This window comes from Falco punctatus (genome assembly GCF_963210335.1).
Source record: "Falco punctatus genome assembly, chromosome: 2".
NCBI lineage: Eukaryota > Metazoa > Chordata > Aves > Falconiformes > Falconidae > Falco > Falco punctatus.
Window position 1 is genome coordinate 9,341,397 of NC_137581.1, and position 21,533 is coordinate 9,362,929.

At 39.8% G+C, this 21,533-nt stretch overlaps 1 protein-coding gene across 1 annotated transcript in view; it reads left to right on the forward strand.

Moving 5' to 3' along the window:
• Window positions 1-20,118, forward strand: part of TMEM135 (transmembrane protein 135) — a 187,692-nt gene extending 167,574 nt beyond the window's left edge. The window contains exons 8-15 of the mRNA XM_080375927.1: window positions 627-773; window positions 2,994-3,063; window positions 8,806-8,973; window positions 12,306-12,369; window positions 13,064-13,140; window positions 14,803-14,901; window positions 16,141-16,208; window positions 17,812-20,118. Coding sequence (XP_080232053.1) covers window positions 627-773; window positions 2,994-3,063; window positions 8,806-8,973; window positions 12,306-12,369; window positions 13,064-13,140; window positions 14,803-14,901; window positions 16,141-16,208; window positions 17,812-17,944 — 826 coding nt within the window. The 3' untranslated portion in view covers window positions 17,945-20,118. The remainder of the gene's footprint in view (window positions 1-626; window positions 774-2,993; window positions 3,064-8,805; window positions 8,974-12,305; window positions 12,370-13,063; window positions 13,141-14,802; window positions 14,902-16,140; window positions 16,209-17,811) is intronic.
• Window positions 20,119-21,533: the final 1,415 nt, after the last annotated feature.

Sequence of the window (21,533 nt, forward strand, 5' to 3'; positions counted from 1 at the left end):
CACCCTCAGCGAGGCTGCCACAGTATAGCAGAACTTGGATTATAGTGCAGAGCGTTAGGAAACATCTTGCCATTGTGTCCTCCGTTGCCCTTGATACACAGTAATTCTACACCTAAGATGAACTGATATATTGACAATATCAACTCTGGGTGAAGAAAGAGGGCTGAAGAGGAAGCCAAGCAAAACAAAGTTGTTGCTCATGGTGGGAGTGAAAACATTTTGAAGATTTTAAAAAACAGATATTTTATAAAAACATTGTAGTAATTACCATCCTTTATGCAACCCCATTTTTCTGGAGATAATTGAGATACTTCATATGCCTTGTTATTTTCTTATTTAGTGTTCCTCCTGTCTATGAGAGATGGACTTCCCTAGTAATGTTTCTGTTCCTAGTTTTAAAAAATTCCTGGCAGCAATTGTGACTATTATCTGAAGTTTAAATATAAGTTGGTGGAGTGATCTTTTCAAAGAGATACAGGGTTTGGCAGCTGTATAGGATGTATTTTCTTTTGCAGACCTGTGGGTAACTTCAAGCTTGTCGTACAGACCTGCACTGGACTTTATGTATTTCTTTGAGTTATTTATGTAACTGTCGCTTTGTTCTTTCTTCTTTTCTTTTGTTTCAGGTTCATTGTGGGGAAAGAAGAAATCCCTACTCATTCATTTTCACCTGAAACAGCATTTTCAAAAATAGACAGAAAGATAAAGCATTGTGAAAAAATACCACAGCCGATGAACATACTGGCTCTGACAAAAAAGCTCATAGACAAAGTGTGAGTCAAAAGAGACAAAAAGAAGAATAAAAAAAAATTAATCATTCTTACTTAGCTCATTTTTATGCTTTGTTACATTGTATTGGATATTTTTAAATAATACTTTTATTTTGCGTTTTAGTGTTTTGCATTTCATTTTTACTGGGTAGTGAGCAGTGACAAATGATGAACTCCAGTGAAAGCAAAATTTAAGACCTCTGTGTCATAGCTGTGTCTTGCAACACACAGTTGTCTAACAAGGGAGGATAAATTCAGTCAGTTCTGAGTGGCCAAGTGGTGGTTGCTTTTCCTGCAGTTTTCAGCAAAACCAGCTCCTGGCATGGTTCTCATGGTGCTAGTAGTGATATTAAGGAGGGGAAATTGCACAGCAGCAGACCTTACGTAGGTCACCGTAAATGACCGTAACATCATCTTTTTTGGGGGCCTACATCTTTCTATTGCATAAAGGAGAACTGCCTGAGAAGAGGATTGGTAACACAAAGGAGAACTGCCTGAGAAGAGGATTGGTAGCACATGGCCTGCCTCCACTGTCAGAAATAGGAAATTGCAAAGCAAAAAGTGAGCCTAAAACTGTTTTGCACGAGGTCAGTGAAGTTAGGTAAGATAGGTTCCCTCCCGGTCTACAGGATCCCATTTATTTTCCTTTAGCATGAGCTTAAAGAAATGACATCAGATAGCTTTTCAGCCTATACGTTCAGATGATGTACTTCTGCTGTGCTTGGTATGTCCGCATTAGGCGTGTTGCGTACCACAAGAGTCATTCATTTACAGGGGAAACTGGATAAAAAGTGGGCTAGAGGTCTGTTCGTTCGTACCACACGTATGAATCTCCACTTCCACTGACCTCTCCGGGCGTGGTTTTATGACCAGATCTTTACCTGTTGACGTGCAGGAGAGAAACGAGTCTTCCAAGTGCATTGTTTTCCCGAAGCAGCGGCTTATCTTACTTGTTCAGACAACGAACAAACGTGAAGTGACCTACATCCCATGGCGACTTCCCGTGATTTGCTCTAGCTTTTAGTTGAAAAATGTGAGAGAGGTCAGCAGTGGTTTTCCAGGCATGACTGTATTAGACAACAAAAGACCTACAAGGAGAAGACAGCTCCAGCCACGTGCAGATTCTTTTAGCTGAGTTGCTTATACCTGTTTTGTCTTAAAACCCTCTTGTTCAGTTTGCTAGAGATAGTTTCTAGCTCTTCCACTGGTCATTAAATACAAGGATCAAGAGACTGTGCATGGAGAAGAGCATGTTTTCTTTAAGGTTTTGAAACTCCCAACTCAGACATTCAGAAAACTTTCCATTTCCAGCCCTAATGCTCTCACAGGTTTCTCTTCCATATGGTTCTTTTCAATATAATTGAGTCTAAATGCCTGTAACCTGAGCACATTCTCATTACAATTTTTGCTACATAAACTGACCTCACAGATGATTTATGGCCATTAGACTTTACAGTACACGATTCAAAACTTCCAAAATATTTGAAGCAGTATATAAATTGTCTAATTTATTTTGCATTAAAACTTAAATACTTGGCTGTAGCAAAATATAATGTTCAGACCTGGTGTGACTTTATGTCTTTTTAATTCTACATAACGCAGGGCTAACAACTGTTCAATCCACGCGTCCCACCATCCCAAGCCAGTCACTTTTTAAATGCTCAAGGTCAAATTCTCAGTCCGAAGTAAGAGCTACATAAAAATCTACACAGTAGAAGAAATAGCCCAGAAGTGGAAGGCCTGTAATTGAGAGAATTCTCTCAGGGTATCTCTGTGCATTTCTATGTTCCTCCTTGCCCTCCAACGTGCCTTACAACGGCGTGAAAGATGTAAGGACACAGATAACGGCTGCTTGGTCAGAAACCCTTCCAGAACCTTCGAGCAGAGCAGAGGCGAACCAGGGAGGGTCACAGCCCTTCTCCCTGTTGACCACAACAGAAAATTTGTTCTTTAATTTTGTATTTAATGTGTAGCACTGCAAGAGGTCGGTTCTAAACAAGTGTGCAGACACTTCTTGCTGTACAACTAAAGTATTTTGAGTTTTTATTGTTCTTTTATGGTGTCATAAAAGTTCACGGTGCCCTTTGGTGGGGAGTGTGGAGAATGAATGGTGGGAAAAAGAGCACTTTATGTATTTTTAGGCGAGAAATATTTATGAAGTCTCCTGTTGATGACGCTGAAAACAGCTATGAGTTAATACGTGTTTCATTGTGCTTTTTGCAGGTGCAAACATGGCCCGAGGCATAGATGCTGTAAACACTATGGAGATAATTGCATCTCGTATTGTATTAAAGTAAGTGCAGAAAAAGTTAGATTGACAAACTCTGGCAAAGAAAGGGTAAAAGTCTTTAGTCAGAAAAAGCATATACTTAGGAAGTGAGAAAGCAGCCTGTTACTCATTCTCCTATTGAAAATGTGACAAGCCTGAAAACAGATTTTCTCAATTTAGAACGGGGTGAGGGGTGGGGGTGGTTAAAGTTCTCTGGTCTTCCAGATTAGCTGTAGTGAATGAATAACATCAAGTGTGTGGGAAAAAATGGACTAGCAAGCGAGGAACTTGTTTTAACTATGTGATGCACTTCACGGCTGAGCCCACTTGTGACTCCACCCCAAATCACAGAATTAATAAAGCACCTGGAATGCGCTGCTTTGGCAGGCGGCGCGGGTCTGGCACACGTGCAGCTGCGCGGGTCTGGCACGCTGCTGCTGGGCACTGGCTCGCTCCTCCCTCCATTTATTTTAAGGGCTCAGGGTAATGAGAGATTGGTCACAGTTGCTGCACCCAGAGAGAGCTGTTTATGTCCAGTGGGATAATTAATTCTCCGTTATTAATGTGATCGGCGCATTTTTATTTTTTTTTTCAGAGGAGTACTGTGTAGAGATTTGTTCTGGCTGGCGTTGGGTGGGCACAGGTGGTACCACCTGCTATGCCTGTTTTAGGAGCTGGTAAGGCTCCAGAAGATCTCAGTCACTTAATAACGTACCCGTCTTTATACACGCAGCAGCAAAAATGGTTTTAAGTATCTTCAGATACTTGTAATAAATCTTACTTTCAAAAAAAAAACTTCTTAAAATTAAAATGTATACAGGTAGTGTTATCTCAGAAAAGCTACGCTCTAACTTTAGCATCGGAAGAAATCTAGCAAACGTTTATTCATGTGTGTTTATTAACACTATTTTGTGTTGTGTTAACACTTCTTTTTACACTGCAGTATGTTAGCGGACCACTGCGTAACAGGGATATAAGTTGTGCTGGAGTTCATGGGATTTGAGATGGTGCTTAAGTGCTCTGCTGAACTGTGATGAGAATACACATTTAGAGCATTCACGAATAGGTCAGGGTAGATAATGTCGCTTTCCTGTTGTAGGTGTGACACATATTTAACAGAACCCAGATTAAAATTGCAATTTTACAACCTCTCACCGCTCTCTCGGTCTACTCAATGCTCTGTTCACGGGCTCTTTTCTTCCAGGCGTAACATCTTTGTGCACACAGACTTTCCTCTTGCTTTGTGCTTGCTCAGTGCCTTGCCCAGTGAGCCCGCTGTTCCGTGCCTCCTGGCCTGCTTTGTCTCCCATCTCCCGAGTGCTCCTGTTTGGTCAGCATCCTCTGGGGAGCAAACATTCCCTGTGCCTCCGTTTGCGGAGTACTCTGTTTTCCCCATAGGTATCAGTGTCTAGCCTTCAGAATCAATGCCCAAGACTGCAGCGAATGTAAGATTTTTTTATTATTTTGAAGTGATTTTATGGGTGGACGTGCTGCATTTCCAGATCTCTGCTGATAGCAGTGTCTCTTAGTGTGCATCTTTTTTTAATGAGTGCCTCGCTGTAACTTCAGTCTGCTGCGCTTCTACATAAAGTGCTTTCATCTGGCATATTTTACAGTCATTAGCTCTTAACTACTGTTAGTCCATACTTGCTTTCTGAGCTTTTTACTAATCTCACACAAAATCCTTATGCATTCTGTACTGCATGCTCAGCAGTCAAATCTGTAAGTAGCCTCATAACGCTACTATTCTGCAAGTGCAGTTAGAGCAAAGAAGTGAGGATTTCTGTTTCAGGGTTCATCATGGAACTGGTGCCTCTTCTCCATGGAAAACTGTCATCATCTGCTGGAAGAATGATTGTGTGTGTGAGAATTCGTGGGGTAAAAAGAGAGGTGATCTGACCGTTATGGAATATAATGAACTAGAAATGCCTTTAAAACAGAAGGGTGGCTGAGAAATAGGCGGTAGTCTTGTTGAATTACTGTAGTTGAGAGACCCAAATCTAAATTCAGGTTATGAATTCCTCAAATCACAGCAGGTCGTCCCCACACTACTCTCTCCATCCTTTCTTAGGTGAGTGGGGAGATGTGTTAATGGTTAGAAGAGCAGAGAGGAAAAAAAGGAAAGGGGAGATACTCAGGAGTCTTTGTCCTCTTTGGTTCTCTGTTCAGCATCATTTTGTTCACATTTTATATACCCTGGAAAGGTGATGAGGGGAGAAGAAAACCCAGCTGGTAATGGAGCTGAACTAAGTCTCGACCTGACTGAAAATAAATTAAAAAAATAAAAAAAAATTATAAGGCGGTTCTCTCTTTAGAGAAACCAGTTGTGCATTTAAACTGTACTTCCTTCTTGTACCAGTCTTGTGTAGTATTTTAGTATAAATTAGTTTTGACTACAATAATGCAATCAGGGAAATGTCACTGAAGTGGTAGCCAGATCTTTGAATTTCCTGCTTTTTCTATGACCTTTTTAAAAAATTAAAACATGAGTGGAAAAATTGATTTTTATGTATTTGGATTTTTAAGGATCTGAAATTCTTGAAATATTTTTAGTTCTCTCTGTGGCTGTTCCTGGAGTTGGTCAGTAATAACTGTCAAGTGGCACGATTTGAGCATGTTCTTTAATTCCTTATCTGTAAGGGAGCTTTCATATTTGGTAATGATCTGATGAGCAGCTTATTGCCAAAATTTCCTCTTTGTGCTATATTTTCACTCTACTCTTGAACAGCTCACCTTCTCATTGTCATATCTGTGCTTTAATTGTTATTGCATGCTCTTTTTCTCCTCCTTCACATTCAAATGCAAGTTACCTTGTTGACGTAATCCATGACAGTTTATATGTAACATTGACTGATGACATACCAGCTGATTTCATAGATTTCCCTTCAGATTTTAAATACTTACAATGCTTTGGGTTTGCAAATGTCTGAAAAGAGCTACCAGAAGCAGTCAAACAGTATTTCTCCTCTTTTGGATTCCATTTGAGTGCAATGAGGAGACATCAGCCAGCAGTAGTAGTACAGTTGTCCATTTTTACTGCTGATGCTGTGGATGACACCAGATAACCCTCAGGACTTATCTAATAACTAGGATGAATGAAAAGAATATGAGATATTATTTTTTTCCTGGTGGCTGTAGTTTCTGCGTTCTGTCTCCTGAAGGAACACAGGCTACTGTATACCAAGACCAAATTTTAAATATCTTAACTAATTTACTTTAAATATCTTAACCAATCCCCAATATATTGCAGCAGGTTGACTGAATTTTAGTATGTTGCTGGATTCCATTTACGTGCACACACATGCTTTCCTGAATTCGAGTTGTAGCCAGTATCTTGACTGTATTACTCACTTTATCTGTTTCTCAAAAGGCAAAAAAAAAATCTTTATTCAATGAGTTTTGCAGATACGTAGTTTCACTGTGCTGCTACTACTGCCTGATCTGAGTCCCAGCTCGAAATCTCTGTGGAAAAACGGTTCTTAGCAGAGATTTCTTCACTCACTTATGTTTATTATTTTTTTCTACCTCCATTATTACTTGAGATCTTTTTATGGAAGATAAAAGTTACAATATTGTGCATTGTTTTAAGATGTAATACTTTCTGTGACTCTGAAAAACACATACATGTGTGATGTGGATTCACCTGGAAACACAGAAATGAGGAAATGAAGGAAGAGCCAAAGGTTCCCAAAAGGTTCCTAAAAGCACAAAGAAAACAGGAACTGAGCGAAGCTGAGCCTAAACTCTTAAAATTCTTTAGGCAGAGCTTGGGGGTCCCACAGTGTATTGCCAAGTATTTCTCCAAAAGATGTCTGCAAATTGCATTAGCTATCCCAAACTCCAAAATGTTTCTGTCTAGGAGAGTCATTTGTGGAGAACACTGTATTTGTATGGGCTTTCGTAAGTGCCCCTGTAGAGTTCAGGGAGTGTCTGGATAATGCTTGTAGTCCTATGGTTCAGGGTTTTTTAGGTAGCCCTGCGAGGAACAGGGAGTTGGACTTGAGGATCCTTATTGGGTCCCTTGCAACTTGAGATATTCTGGTTTTCCATCTAATGAGCTAAATAGGAAGATTTTGTACACTGCTTATTGCTCTTCGGTGCACAGCAAAACAAAGCCTCAGTCCTTCAGTTCGGCACTTCTAAGTAGGCTACTAGTAGAAATAAAATTATGGGTGTATGTGAGCGTTTCCAGTTGGAATTTAAGTGCTTCCTAATGCAGTGTTCCTCGCCACATCAGAGTAGCGTTTCTTACAGCTGGGTAAAAATGTCCAATGTACCATACTGTTGTTTGTTCGCTTGCTTTGGGCTTTGTTCGTGACTGCTGGGTTTAGGACTTCATATTTATCTAATGGTACCTGGTATCATAATCATCTCATTATTTTGGAAGAGGAGGGCTATGTACTTCACGCTACGGTCCTTCTTCATTTTAGGTGCAAATACATGCTCGTCTTAATGTTGTTTTAACTACACAAAATTCACAGTGCATTTACATCTCTGCCTACCTCACATACCTTGCAGTAGACATTTGCATTACACGACCAGAAAGCACCGGGTCATTAGCTGTTCAGTACATACAATTTACAATAGCAGGCAGAGAAGTGGAATTTTTTCATTTATGGCTACTGGATCATCAGATGAGACAATATATTTTCTTCCACTTGATTCTCATAAACCACATCTTGAGCAGCAGGGAGAGTAATTGCTTCAGGAAGAGTTTATTACTGGATGTTTAACCACAATAAAATTTTATGAGCTTTATGTTGCATTATACAGTTCTGTAGGAGGCAAAAATGTTTTGAGTTTCAAAGGTTGCTCAATCAAACCCTCTGCCAGTTGTCCCTGTAATGGGAATTGTCTTGGTGTCCCTGAGTATCTAACGGCAGAATTCATGAGCATTGGTGTCCTGCCTTACTTGCCAGTGGCGAGTGTGAGGATAGTTTTCACATAAGCATCTTCCAACAAAAAAATGGACAGATTTTATTCAGGATGTTTACAGAGAACTTCAGCCACAGGGTAAGAATAATGATAGGAAGCTTTGGAGGAGGTTATAAGAAACCCAGGAGAAAAATCTTGAAAGAGAAAGTCAGTGTGGTTTTGTGACATGATATAAAATGATATGCTCCAAGGTGGAACAGTAAGAAAAATTTGTTGGAACCCATGTTATCCTTTCTCAGTAGCCCTGCATGCAGTCTCCCTTCCCAGTTTCACCCTTTCTCTCGCTGCAGGCATCATTCAGCCTCCAGTCTAGTTGAGGGAAAGTATGTGAGCACGTGCCAAGCCACCAGGGTCAATTTCTAATTCTCACACCCTCTAATACTTAGTTTTTGTGGATTTTTTTTCCTCCTTTAGTGCTTTCTCCAGACATTTGAGTATAGAAGTGCTCTTTTTTTCCACCCTGTTACTTTCCTCTGTATACTTACTTGTGGTTAAAAGCTGGTCAGTAACCTGGAAATGAAGTCATCGGGATTATTTCAAAGGACAGAATTCTGTAGCAGAAGAGAAATAGTTTGTCCCTTGAGGCCATGCAGGTATTCATAGAAAATAAAGTCGAGTTGATTGTCTATGTTTTTATTGCCATAGCTGTTTTACAGGGGAATCAGCAAAAAAACCTCGGTCTTGAGTTTGAAGGTGGGGATGCATTTTACATAGTGTCTGCAGAGTGGGTTTTAAACTTCTCGATGTCAAAAATAATACTTCTGTAGATGTTTTTGCTCTTCTTTTTTCTGAATTTGTGGTTTCTTACCACAAAGTCTTTCTTTTCTCTAGGGCTTCATTAGGATGTTTAGCATCGGTTACCTGATCCAGTGTTGCCTTCGGATTCCATCCACCTTCCGGCATCTGTTCACAGAACCATCTCGACTACTTTCGCTCTTCTACAACAAGGAAAATTTCCAGCTTGGAGCTTTTCTGGGATCTTTTGTCAGTATATACAAAGTAAGCTTATACAGAAATTACAAATGCCAGGCTTTTTATTTCATTTTTCAGAATATCACAAAGAACTAAAAAGTCTAACTCCTTAATATTACTGATGCTTTTTGCTACAGCATGTCATTACAGTAATCAAATTGTTAATAGAAAACCAGTCTTCCGTTCTGTGTCTTTTTTCTATAATTTCTGAATAAATCTGATGAACTTTGCAGCACGGTATCAGGATCAGAAGGTAGAAACTACTTCAGAGAAAGCAAATTCAGATTTCCAAAGGACTTGCTGTTACACAAAAACATTTTAGTGCAGACACAAGCAGTGACTGCAGTAGCAGCAGTCTTGCCAGAAAGAAGCCATTTACAGATTTTTTTGGCTTGAATATCTGGAATTCTTACTTGACACTAAATAGCAGGAGATTGCAGCACTTATATCATGTGCAGCTGAAGAGACATTGCACTTACCACTTGGAAATCTACCCTTCTACACCATTATAAGATGATAGATTGCAAACTGTTACACATTCATACAGCATTGGCGGAATTAATCAAATTATATTTATGTATGCCAAAAGGGAATGTGACAAAGTACACGCCCTGAGCAAGAATATATTGCATAGTGCAGTCCTGAAGTGGCTTTTGCACTTTCATATTCTTAATCATGTGTGTCATTCTTCAACTGCCACTTTACTTGCTCTGCAAATTTAAGATAATTCTGCATTATTCAGGTAAATATTACTTTCTGAAAATTTAAAAACAGGTGTTATTTGTAAGCAAAACAGCATTTCACTCGACTTGCAGTCAGTTTGGAAGACAAGAATCTGTAAGGTTACAGAGTTTAAAATTTTTGATGGCAAAGTGCGAGCGGACTAATCAGTTTATTTGAAAAATAATTTTTGCTTCAAACTTTTACGAAAAGAGCCTTTAAAAGAAAAGGTATTTAATTGCAAAATCTGAAATATTTCTGATGTCTTTTAAAAGCTCCAACTGCAAAGTATAATTTGGTTCTATAGATACGCATTCAGTGAGGGTGACATCCTCTGACCTTTAGTTATTAAGTACGTGCTGGGCACTGGTGAGGCCGCACCTCGAATCCTGGGTTCAGTTTTGGGCCCCTCACCACAAGACAGACCCTGAGGGGCTGGAGCATGTCCAGAGGAGGGCAACGGAGCTTGGGAAGGGGCTGCGGCACAGCTCTGATGGGGAGCAGTTCAGGGAACTGGGGGGGGGTTTAGCCTGGAGAGAAGAAGACTCAGGGGGGGCCTTATCGCTCTCTACAGCTGCCTGACAGGGGCTGTGGGCAGGTGGGGGTCGGTCTCTTCTCCCAGCAACAAGCGATAGGACAAGAGGAAACAGTCTCAAGTTGTGCCAGGGGAGGTTTAGATTGGATAGCAGGAAAAAATTCTTCACTGAAAGGGTTGTCAAGCATTGGAACACGCTGCCCAGGGAAGTGGTTGAGCCCCCATCCCGGGAGGTGTTTAAAAGGTGTGTAGATGTCTTAGGGACATGGTTTAGTGGTGGGCTTGGCAGTGTTAGATTTACAGTTGGACTTGATTATCTTAAAGGTATTTTCCAACCTAAATGATTCTATGATTCTATGATTCTACTTTCTGTTCTTATTTGCGTTCCATAACTTACACAGATTTGGATTGCGTTATAATTTCCTTCCAATTTGAAATAAGCGTGTAGGGCAGTGTAGACTGTAGTCATTCCAGAAGACTGGACCGCAACCAAAAAAAATTAAATGCTTGATGCATTTTGAACCCAAAGGAATTGCAATATGGACTGCTTTTAAAAAGCATCTTGTCCCTAAAAGCAGCCCAAAATGTCATTGTAGGACTGTAGTAGCTGTACTAATAAACATTGTGTTGTCCTTACCGTTAATGTCAGCAAACATAGTTTTGCAGAAAATAAACTGGCCGTGGTAGCCTGGTTTCCATTTTTTAGACTACTTTACAAATTCGAGAAGGGAAGTTGACTGCCATAATTGCAATGTATCAATGGCTTTGCAAGGCATTTATTTATTAAAAATGCGCACTGTAAAATAGCTAGTGAGATCACATCTGTGGTACCGTGTCCCTTTTTGGACACAGATATTACTTCATTTCTTCTTTTAATTCGAATGTCTTTTTCCAATAGTGGTTTCACCTGAGGGTTTCACCGAGATGATTTTAGGACCGGCTTAGACAAAGTGCAAGGAGAAGCTGGGAGAACTGCATTTTAAGCTGGAGAAAAAAGGCTCAGAGGAGTTTGTATTGCTACCTACACCTCTTGGAGGTGTGCTGATAGGATGAAAGGGAACAGATAGAAGCTGAAATACATTATAATCCAAAGAAATACAAGGAAATATGTTTTCATGTGAGGGCAGCCAAATACTGGAAGAGATTGCCCTGTGAGGCCGTGTATTCTCCATCCTTGGAGATGCTTAAAACTCAACTGGACAAGTTCCTGAGCTATCTGCTCTAATTAGACCTGCTCCAGGCTGGACCAGATGATCTCCAGAGGTCACTTCCAACATAAATCATGCTTTGATTCCATGACAAGCACACATGAGATGGATTAAGAGGCTGGCACACATATCTCAAAGTAGACGTCAGTGGACTGTCCCACTGAATTATATAACATTCTCTCGGTGCCATCAGCACCAGATTGGGCCTTAATAAGCAGATCTCAAACCATTTGGAAGCAAACAGAAATTTAGCAGGGGTACAATTTGGAGACAAAGCCTGGGTTTCCAAAAGAGTTGCAAAAGCAAGACAGAGGATGTGGCAGATGTAGAACAGTCTGGATCATTTGATAACCTGTAGTCATCCCAATGAAATGTATTTTAATGCAGCCCAAGCCACAATTACTTACATCCATTCTGGCCTGAACAGCTGTGTATTATTGTCTGTGTCAACAAACAGGTTATTATATGTGTTTCACCATGTCTTTTAATCATACGCAGTTCTGACTTTTTAGATGGATGTGTTAGGCTTGTTCCAGAATTTATTGGACGTGTGGAAAAATCTCAGGGTGTTTGGTGTGTGGTTGAAAACAGACTTTATCATGCAAAAAAGTCTAGACAACTACAGCAAATGAAGATGATGTGGATTCAAGATTAGCTTTGGATTTAGATGGCTATTCAAATTAGATTCGTTTGCTCTCTGATTTTGAAAGAAATGGTAGCGGTAAACTGAATTAAAACACTGACATTTTTCAGGTGCTGTGGGTGATGGGTATTGTCACTAGGCTCTGAATTTATACTGTGCGCTATGTTACTAGCTTATGTAGAGCAGTTTTTCCAGTCTGTGCATTGTGAAAGAGAAGTAAGCAGGGCTAATCCTGCTCTCTGTTTACTTGCAGGGTACTAGCTGCTTCCTGCGTTGGGTACGAAACCTCGACGATGAACTTCATGCACTTGTAGCTGGTGAGTCCATGAAAATAAGTTTATATTGCCTCTGTTGGGACTCTGCAGATATTTCTCTGGTCTGTCCTCCCATTCCCTTTTCAGGCTTCTGTGATGAAAATAGGACTGTGTACATCAAGGTTGTGTCAAAGTTGCAGTGGCATTACAAGTGGCTTCAAATAAAGAGTTGCAATTACATTTGTAAGGCACGTTCAATCAAATGGTGTTTTTTTACAGTCTGCTTCAAGGACAATGTAGTATTGTATGCACAAATGTAAACTTGTCCTTTATTTTCGAACTGTTGAGATGTGAAGTTCAAATACTGACTGTTCCATACGTGACACACATTTGAAAGGGATGGCTCCACTGGATCCGAAGAAGGACCCTCTTGCCATGAAATCTGGGGGAGGGAGCAGGCCCTTCCCTGCTTGTTTGTGTATCGATCAGGTGCTGAAACCTCAGAGGTTTCTTTTTTTGTGGGATGAGAGAGGAAACGATACTGTGCTCCTGAACACTGAACTACAGAATCGTTTCAGGGTTTCAAAACTCTTTTTAGTGTCATAAACCATATTTTGATGAGCAGCACAGGAATGTCTGTGAATTTTGTTGTGGCAGCAGCAAGCATAATCTTGTGCGGTGTCCATTGAGCTGACGTACTGCGACAGCAACAATAAATCACAATCTTAACAATACTTTTGTTTTCTAATTGTTACAGGGTGTCTAGCAGGAATTTCCATGATGTTTTACAAAAGTACTACTATTTCGATGTATCTGGTGTCCAAATTAGTAGAGGTAAGATAGTACCCTTATAACAGAGTTCTTCATTTCATCTGTTTTTTCAAGGCAGAAAAAGAAAGTGAGCTTCACAGGCTTTGTCGGACAATTCCAGTATAATACAAAGTTGTGTGGCAGCGGTACGTTTCAGTATGTGCTTGCCAGGAGGCAGTGCCATTCTGTGGTCTCATTTCTTTCCTATTTTCTTTTCTGTGACTCATTTTATAAGTCCTTTACCCACTGGTCTCCACGTATATTCTCCATGAATTCTTTTAATCTCCTGATAGCCCTTTGCTTTGTAGCTTTTACAGATTTTTTAAATCTGAAAGTTCCAAGAATGCCTGTTCTGCCAGAAACATAAATCAGACCTAGTCCTTAATTGCAAATTTATTGCCAAAAGCTACAGCTTAACTTCCTGCCTTTGTTCCCTAATTTTGGCATTCAACAGTCTAAGATAACTCAAAATAGCTTAGGCTTCAGTCTGTAGCTGGAGTTGTTTGTCAGTATACTTGAATTGATTGAATTCCCAGCTTTGCAATGAACTTCGTTCTAATTACTGTTTTTCAGGCTTGAATTATTTCTATGAACTTGTTAAAATTAGGAGCCCGGGGAGGGGGGGAAGTTTGTAGAGTTTGGTTATGTTGATTATACTTTGCTAACCAGCTTTTGATTTCTTACTGTGATTTTTCCATAAAATCAGGACTTAGTCATGGTTATTTCCCCAGCAGCACCACTGGAATAAGCTGAGACCGTTCTCTTATTATGCATCGTCCCCAAATCACAAAGCTTTCTCCTGCAGACCTGGAGTGCCTCATTCCCCTAGCGATATTTATCCACCTCCATTACCAGAGCAGAATTCATTTCAAATAATATTAAAAGAAGGAACCTTCCCCGCCCCCCCCCCCCCCCCCCCCCCCCCAAGCATAAAATAAACATTAAAAGGGAAGATATACTCTGTGTATTCTTGGTCTTTGCAATCCTGGATTAAGCTCTGAAGGTAGTTCACATATTGGTTTTATGAAAGCAAATCTGAGTTACCCATATTGACTTTCAGAACACCAGTTGTAAAAAAACAATATTATCTTGTATTGGTGATGGTTTTCTCTGGAGTTTGAGACATTGTGGCTACAGTGAAATAAGAAAAGTGCTGTGTGTTCTTTCTTTCTTTCTCTCTCACTCTTTTTTTTCTTTACTACTTTTATCATCTTACGCAAGCCAAGGATAACTGAGCAGAGAGGCGTGTGCTGCTTTGGAAGGTCAAGCTGTGCTCAGGAAAATAAACTTTACATGTTTTCTCAGAAAGTAAAGTATGTGATTTCAAGCTGTTTAAGAACAGTGAATATTCACTTTGTTGGAATAGATATTGCACTGTTCTTTTGCTTTTTTAAAATGAAGACTTTAACATAGCAAACTTTCCTTTTTTATCGTTAAGACCTATACCACCCTTTTAACACCCAAGCTGTTGCTAGGTCCTGTTCTGTGCATTAAGTGCCTCTTATTCTATTGATTGTGGGTACCTTCTATACACTATCTCAATCAATGTCACATCTGTGGACATATACAAAAATGTATGAGCATAGGTTAGTAATGTTGGCATGTTTTTTTAAAGGTTAAATAAAAGGTAAAAAGCTACTTCTACTTTATTTTGTTTCATTCAGCATTTTTTATCGATATTTATAGACTATCTACTTCAAAGGCATTGAAGCAGGGAAGGTTCCCTATTTTCCTCATGCAGACAGCATCATCTATGCCATTTCTACATCGATATGCTTTCAGGCAGTAAGTATGTTGTCTTCTAACAAAACATGAAGTTCTTTAATTCAAAAGTCGAATGAAATGGGGAGCACAGGGGTTCAGTGATACAGAAAAGATGCTGTGATGTAGTGATTCCAGCAAGATGCTGTGAGTCGGGGCTCCTGCACCTTGCTTTTGAGTATCACTGTGGGAAGATCATTTCTAGGACTCAAATTTCTCATATGCTTATAGCTGAATAGATTATACAAAGCATTGAATTCTTTGGACAGGATCTTAAAATGCATTTACACAGAAGATGAGCATAAATGTGTGGACTTTCTTAAGCATATGAAAGAATAGTTTCTCAAGGAGACAAAATATGTATTATAATACTTTATAGGGTTTTCTAATCAACTGGAAGTTTTCACTTTCACCTAACTTGAATTAAAGCTGCCTATTTGAAAAAAAATCTGAAAAAATTAGGAAGAAAACCTGCAGGTTTACATTTGAAACAAGCTGCAGTTACAATCTTTTGCACTTCCCAAGTCAATTACATGCCTTCACCCTCGGTCTTTTTATTGGCTGCATCAGCTAGAAAAGCTCCTTCTCAGTGGTACCCAAATTACTCTGCTGTGCTACTACATCTCCCCATTTCTAGACCTTCTGCTGAAACATCCCACTGAATGTTTTCTGGATCTCCATAACTAGATGTCTTTTTTGTACCCCTCAACAAAGACAATAAAAAATGACCCTAAAAGAGTCTTCTGCTGTCTCACACCTAACAGGACAGTGCCACTCCTCCTCCTTGTTGCTCTCATATATTTGGGAATATCTGTCATTCCACTATCAAAGTGAACTGATGTTTTAGTGCTTGGGATGTGCCTGAAGGTCTGTGGCATTGCAATCTCCAAAATACTATCGGCAAGGACCATTGTCGGAGGCTAACAGAAATAAAGTTCATGTGAGAAAAGAGGAAAGGCTTTTTTGTAATCGCCACCTTCAATTTACACCTCTTTGTAATTGCCAGTCTTCAGTTGCCTTAGATGGTCTTTCGGGAATATCAGTGGGTGCTGGTGGTGTAGAGCATTGAATTCAGCTGTGAGCAGTTTGTCTGCTAATAGTGCTGGACATTGGCAGGTGATCACAGCTGCTTGATTTAAAAACAATTAAATATATATTTTTTTTCCCATAACCATCCTTTTACTGGTTTTGTCAGTGTAATGTAGCAGATGAGGTTTTTGCCTGACACCATCAGCTGGTTCTGACAGAATCCTCTCCTTGCAGGCTGTCATGGAAGTTCAGAACCTGAGACCTTCGTACTGGAAATTTCTTTTAAGACTAACAAAGGGCAGGTATGTAATCAGGGGTATGTTACGGCTTGTCTAAACACATCATCGATTACATTCAGCTTTCTGTGTCATTCACTGTCATTTGCTGTCAACAGCAGAGCCATAGGAGTACATAGGGGCTAATTTCCCCAGTCATTACTCTGCTTTTCAAATTTTTTCAGTCCACTTGAAGTTCTTTGCTGCTGAAGCAACATTACTAGGTTTAGTTTAATAATGGGAGCAAAGACTTAAATCTAGTTAAGACTAGTTAGCAGATGAGTGTTTTACTTAAAGCCTTTTTTATCTTTATTTCCCTTGGAGGGTGGAATCCTTTCAGATTTCAGGGTAAACAGCTATACAGGTTGAAGAAATCACTTAGTATGTACCATGATCAGCAGCACGGTATTACTACACTTTTAAAAGCATTACTAGAAATGTCAGGGTATTTCCTAAGAATAATTTGAAGATTCAATTTTTTTGTATATTTAATTTTTTATATTTTGTTTTGTATAGAACATCTATTTCAGTTGGGAAAGGAGTTTTTTTCTTGGAAAACTAGTGAAAAATTTTCACTTATTATAACCATAAATTTACACTGTGACATCTTGCCGGGTATTTTTCCTCTTATTTGCTGTGGGGATCTAAAATGCTTACCTTTTAAAACAAGTTTTTCTGTAACTGACTTATACAATTTAGTGAAGTGTACGCTACTCTACTGATGTAATATGTGGCAGAAACAAGGCATCCAAATCTCGATGTAGATCAGTTTATGAATGAGATAATAAAAGGTAACGTTTGTCGTGACAGTGAGCTCTCCAGACTATAAAAATAGAAGTGAAATCAGAGGCCAGTTCCTGGAGCATGTTGAACTACACTCCCCATGGCACAGTACGCTCTTAGCTGGACAGGAGGTGACCGAATACATGGCTGGTCGTAGTGGGAGGCTTTCCTTGGGATGACTGGAGGCAGTGTGCAGGCAACCCCTGAGGCCATGCAAACATGATATGGGGGATGATGTCAGTGCAGATGTCCAATTTTGGCTGCTTTTTCCCCTCTTGTGCTAATCCTAAAATTGCTTTAGCTAAAAGAGAGGAGGGGAAAGAAGTTCTGTTCTGCTCATTTCTTTTATCTGAAGCAAATCACTGTAATAGTAGTTTTGACACTCTCTCCATAAAGGCCGTTTCTTTTGACATTTTGTAGGTCTTTCACTGCACGATTTTGAAGAGCAAAGAAATGGAAATAGCTTGTAACGCCAATAAAATTGTTACCTAGCCTTGGGCAGGCATGCCCAGTTTGCTCTGCTGGGGTGAGGCAGAACAAGAGTATGTTTTGGTTTGACCTTTCTGGTGGAGTAAAAAGTAGAAGGGCACTCTGCTCCTTTTCACAAGTTGTGTTATATAAAGTGTATCTACACAAAGCATTATTAATGAGATATGTCAGATGTATTTTTTCAAAAATCTTTATTGCCCAGGATGAAAAACTTACCATCTCTGGACAGTGGAGGCTGAAGCCTGTATTAGAAAAATTTGGGTTGTCTTTCATGAAATGAAATATTTTTAACAACAGTTGTATTTTTTCATAAGTAAATGAGTAATCTGTTCACACTGTCATGTCTCTTCTTTTTCAGGTTTGCTCTCATGAACAGGAAAGTTTTAGATGTATTTGGTACTGAAGCATCTAAGAACTTCAAGGATTTCACACCTAAGCTTGACCCAAGATACACTGTTGTACCACCAGAGCTACCGCTGGAGAGGTCTTGAAAACGACAGTATATCTTGGCATTGAATGTGATCAGCGTTTTGTCCTGAAAAGTCATATATATGGAGGAGGGCTTGGGCTCCACTTCAGTATTATTTCAATGAGAAATGCTTTTTACCAATCAAAAATACTGAAGCTTGGTAGGAAGGTGTGGCTTAGTGATGAAGCCCCTTCCATAAGCAGAAAATATTTCTGGATTGCTGTAGTTGGTTGACAGTATGGTAGATTCCTGAATGAATTAAACAAATGAGTAATATATTTAGAGAAGTAAAACATAAATATGCATCATAATTTCAAAAATTCTGTAGTTCGTACCAGTAGAATATTCTTGATAAAACTAGAAGTAACTCTTAATTCAGAAAGGAAGACAATTGGCCTAGTTTAGGTCCAAAATTTTACCTGATCTGTTGCAGTTGGGTGAAAATACCTTCTTGGTTTTCTAAATTGTGTTGCTGATTTATCTCAAAAGAGCCACCACCCACTCATTATTTTATACAGCTATGGTTGCAAAATAAGGCATTCCTCAGGAAAAGAAAATGCACAATTAATTCAGAAATCACATTCCAGGGCTTTAAATCCCACTGACAATACGGACAAGGAAAACAAAAAGGCAGCACCGATGACTGCTGCGCTGTGCGGAGCAGCAGGGTGTGGTGGTCAGCATCTGCCAAGTGGAAAATGACAAAACCGGCAGAGGAAGGAATGAAACATTCCAGCTTCTGAAATGGTGCTGGAAACAGCAGACAGTTACAAAAATAAAAAAGCCCAGTACAAAACAAAACAAAACAAAAATCCCCCTCCCAAATATACTGAAATTAAGTGTTTCTTTTTAAAGGGCTTGACATTGTCGTGTTAGATGGCATTGGGTTGTTCGTCAAGCTGCAACGCCAGCCAGCATTTCAGGCATTTCTTTAAAAGACAACTGACCCCTGAGGTTACACTGGTACAAGAGAACAGTTTTGATGATCGTATAAATAGTATTTTTGCCTTGTACTCGGGTGAAGAGTGGTTTTCTGTCAGTCCATCAGCCCGCCGCAACTGAGACAGTTACATCCAATGTAATGTGGTACTCAGGGCAAACGACCTACGAAAATTCCATCTCATTTTTACCCTGCGTATTTCTGTAGCTAAAGGTTTGTGTTCTAAAGCGAGACCTTGACGTGCTAACTGCTTTTTATGCTTTTTTGTTAGAATTCATTCAGGTGATGCTGAATGGTATCCGTTACCCTAGAACTTAATGAAAATATGAACTATTCAACTGAAAAGCGATGAGGTAAGCCAGGGAATGGAAACAGGAGTAGGTTGCATGTATATTAAAAAGAAAGAAAGAAAAAATCTGGTTTTTTGGAAGTCTTTGTCAGATGATATGAATTGGAGTAATAGAATCTTTGTCTTGTAACACTTGTAATCCTACCCCAGCCTTAAGCATATTTTAATTCCCATTAGTTTAATTTCTTATTACCGAATGTACAGTAATTTTTATCAGATTTACAGAAATGTCATGGAAATTGTACCAGTCTGTGCCCAAAATCTGCTTCTTCATCAGCTGCTGTAACAGTGATGCTTTATCATTGTTACTAAAGGTGCTTCATCCTTTAAAAGAGCAAGTCCAAGTTAGTGTGAATAAAGTGCTGGAGGCTAGTTTGTATGCAATATTTTATTGTTTAAAATACTATATTAAAATTCCTCAAAAGGAAATAAAATTTAATTCAACAATAACTTTAAAAGGGTTGTAATAGGTTTGTAGTGTTTTTCCACTGGAATATGATCTAAAATATTTGACCTTGTAAAGTCTGAGAAGTTATATATTTTAGGTAATATGTTAGAACTCACACATTATATTATGAATACTTTTTAGTGTAACTATATACCATTCTCAAACGTAAAGATATTTTATAGATGATTAATTTTCTTCACTGGAATGACAATTGTGATTGTTTCTCTATTTTAGTTAAAAAAACCCAAGTACTACATCTCAGCAGCTGAACAACAGTTTTGTCTGTTTTCTTGCTTCTAAAATTCACAGTCCTTGTTTCGAGTTATTTTCATGTAATATAAAAAGAAATTTAAAATCTTTAAATTATTTTTATTCATGTCAAGTATATGTAAGAGAAAAAAATAAATAAAGTCCTCAAGTTTTTCCCAGTAATAAAAAGTTGCTGCTTGAAAAAGTGAATTTTGTCTTTGCTGTTAATAAGCCATCTGGAGTCGTAAGTGAAGTAATACGTGGTGGTAGGGCAACACCAGGAACATGAAGGAGCATTTAAATTGTACATCCTTGTGGCAAAATAACGTCTTAACTCAGTGTAAGTGAAGAAGTAATGCCAAAACGGTTCAGCGATAACTTCAGCTCTGTACTTCCATGGGTAATTGTAATTATGCAATATGGGTTGACGTTATTTAATGTTTCTTTTTTAAACAGAGAAAGCCACATAGCCTGTTACGAAGGCAGTGAGACGCTGCATGCCTCCAGCCCTGCCTGCCATGTGGCCAGATGGTTGGGCCTCATATGACTTCCCACCACCTGATGGGGCACGGCTCTTTATTTGTTTGATCATATGATGGGTATCTGATGACGTTAAACTTTTTGCTAAAGAAGTTGATTTTGCAAAGAGGAATCCAGGGGGAAACTTGCACAGGAGGTGGTAGGAAGTGGTGGGTCAACCTGAAACACCACGGTTCGTTCATCGAGGTTTGGGTGTCCTTAGGGAGGCTGCGCAGTAAGACTGTGTGGCTCCCTGCAGGCATCTCGGGAGGGTGTGCTGCTGCCTCATCCATGCCTTCCAGGAGTCAGGAGCAAATACACCTGTGGTAGGCAATTTTTTTCACCATTCCTTGGGGCTGTTTGCATGCACGGCTCTTCTGGAGAGTTCATCGCCATCCGTGTCACTCTTACCGCACTGCCCTTACTGGGCATCTCACTCGCCTTGTGGCTGTAGTCCCCACCTTGCACCCAGACCCCCATGCTCCCTGTGTCAGAGAGCAGCCTTTCGCCCCAGTTGCTCCTGGTTCTTCATCCTTTTCTCAGCTCTACCCATCCCAGTGTCTGTGTCCCCTGTCCACCCCTCTGTCTCATGAGCTCTATTTACTGCCCTTGGGTGCTTCCTTTTGCTTCTTCTCCAGGACCGCACCTTCCCTAGGCGTCCAGGGGAGTGCTGCTCCTGCCGAGGGAGCCGGCAGGCAGGGATGTGCCCCTGTCATCCCAGCTTTTGCTGCCACCCTTGGCCTTTGGCCAGCGGAGCTGCTTCAGGAGCAGCAGAATTCAGCAGTCCAGATCTAGAGTTTTCCCCTCCAAAGCGAAGACTTTCTGGCGTGACTAAGATACATGTCAAAATCCCAAAGTGAAGGTTGCAGTCATTCTCTTATCTTTTTTGATGGAAAGCGGTTAATATCCTTTACCTGCCATCTTTCGGCTGAGCTTAAGGCCACATGAGACTGCTCCCATTGCAGACCTTCATCGCTCATTCCCAGTCCTTGTTGAAGGTGATGACGAAGGTGTTGACATCTACCACTGAGATCCACTAAAGGAGAGGATTTATTTTGTTTTGTTTTGTTACAGAATCATTTTAAATCTAGCACAAGGCTGAGATC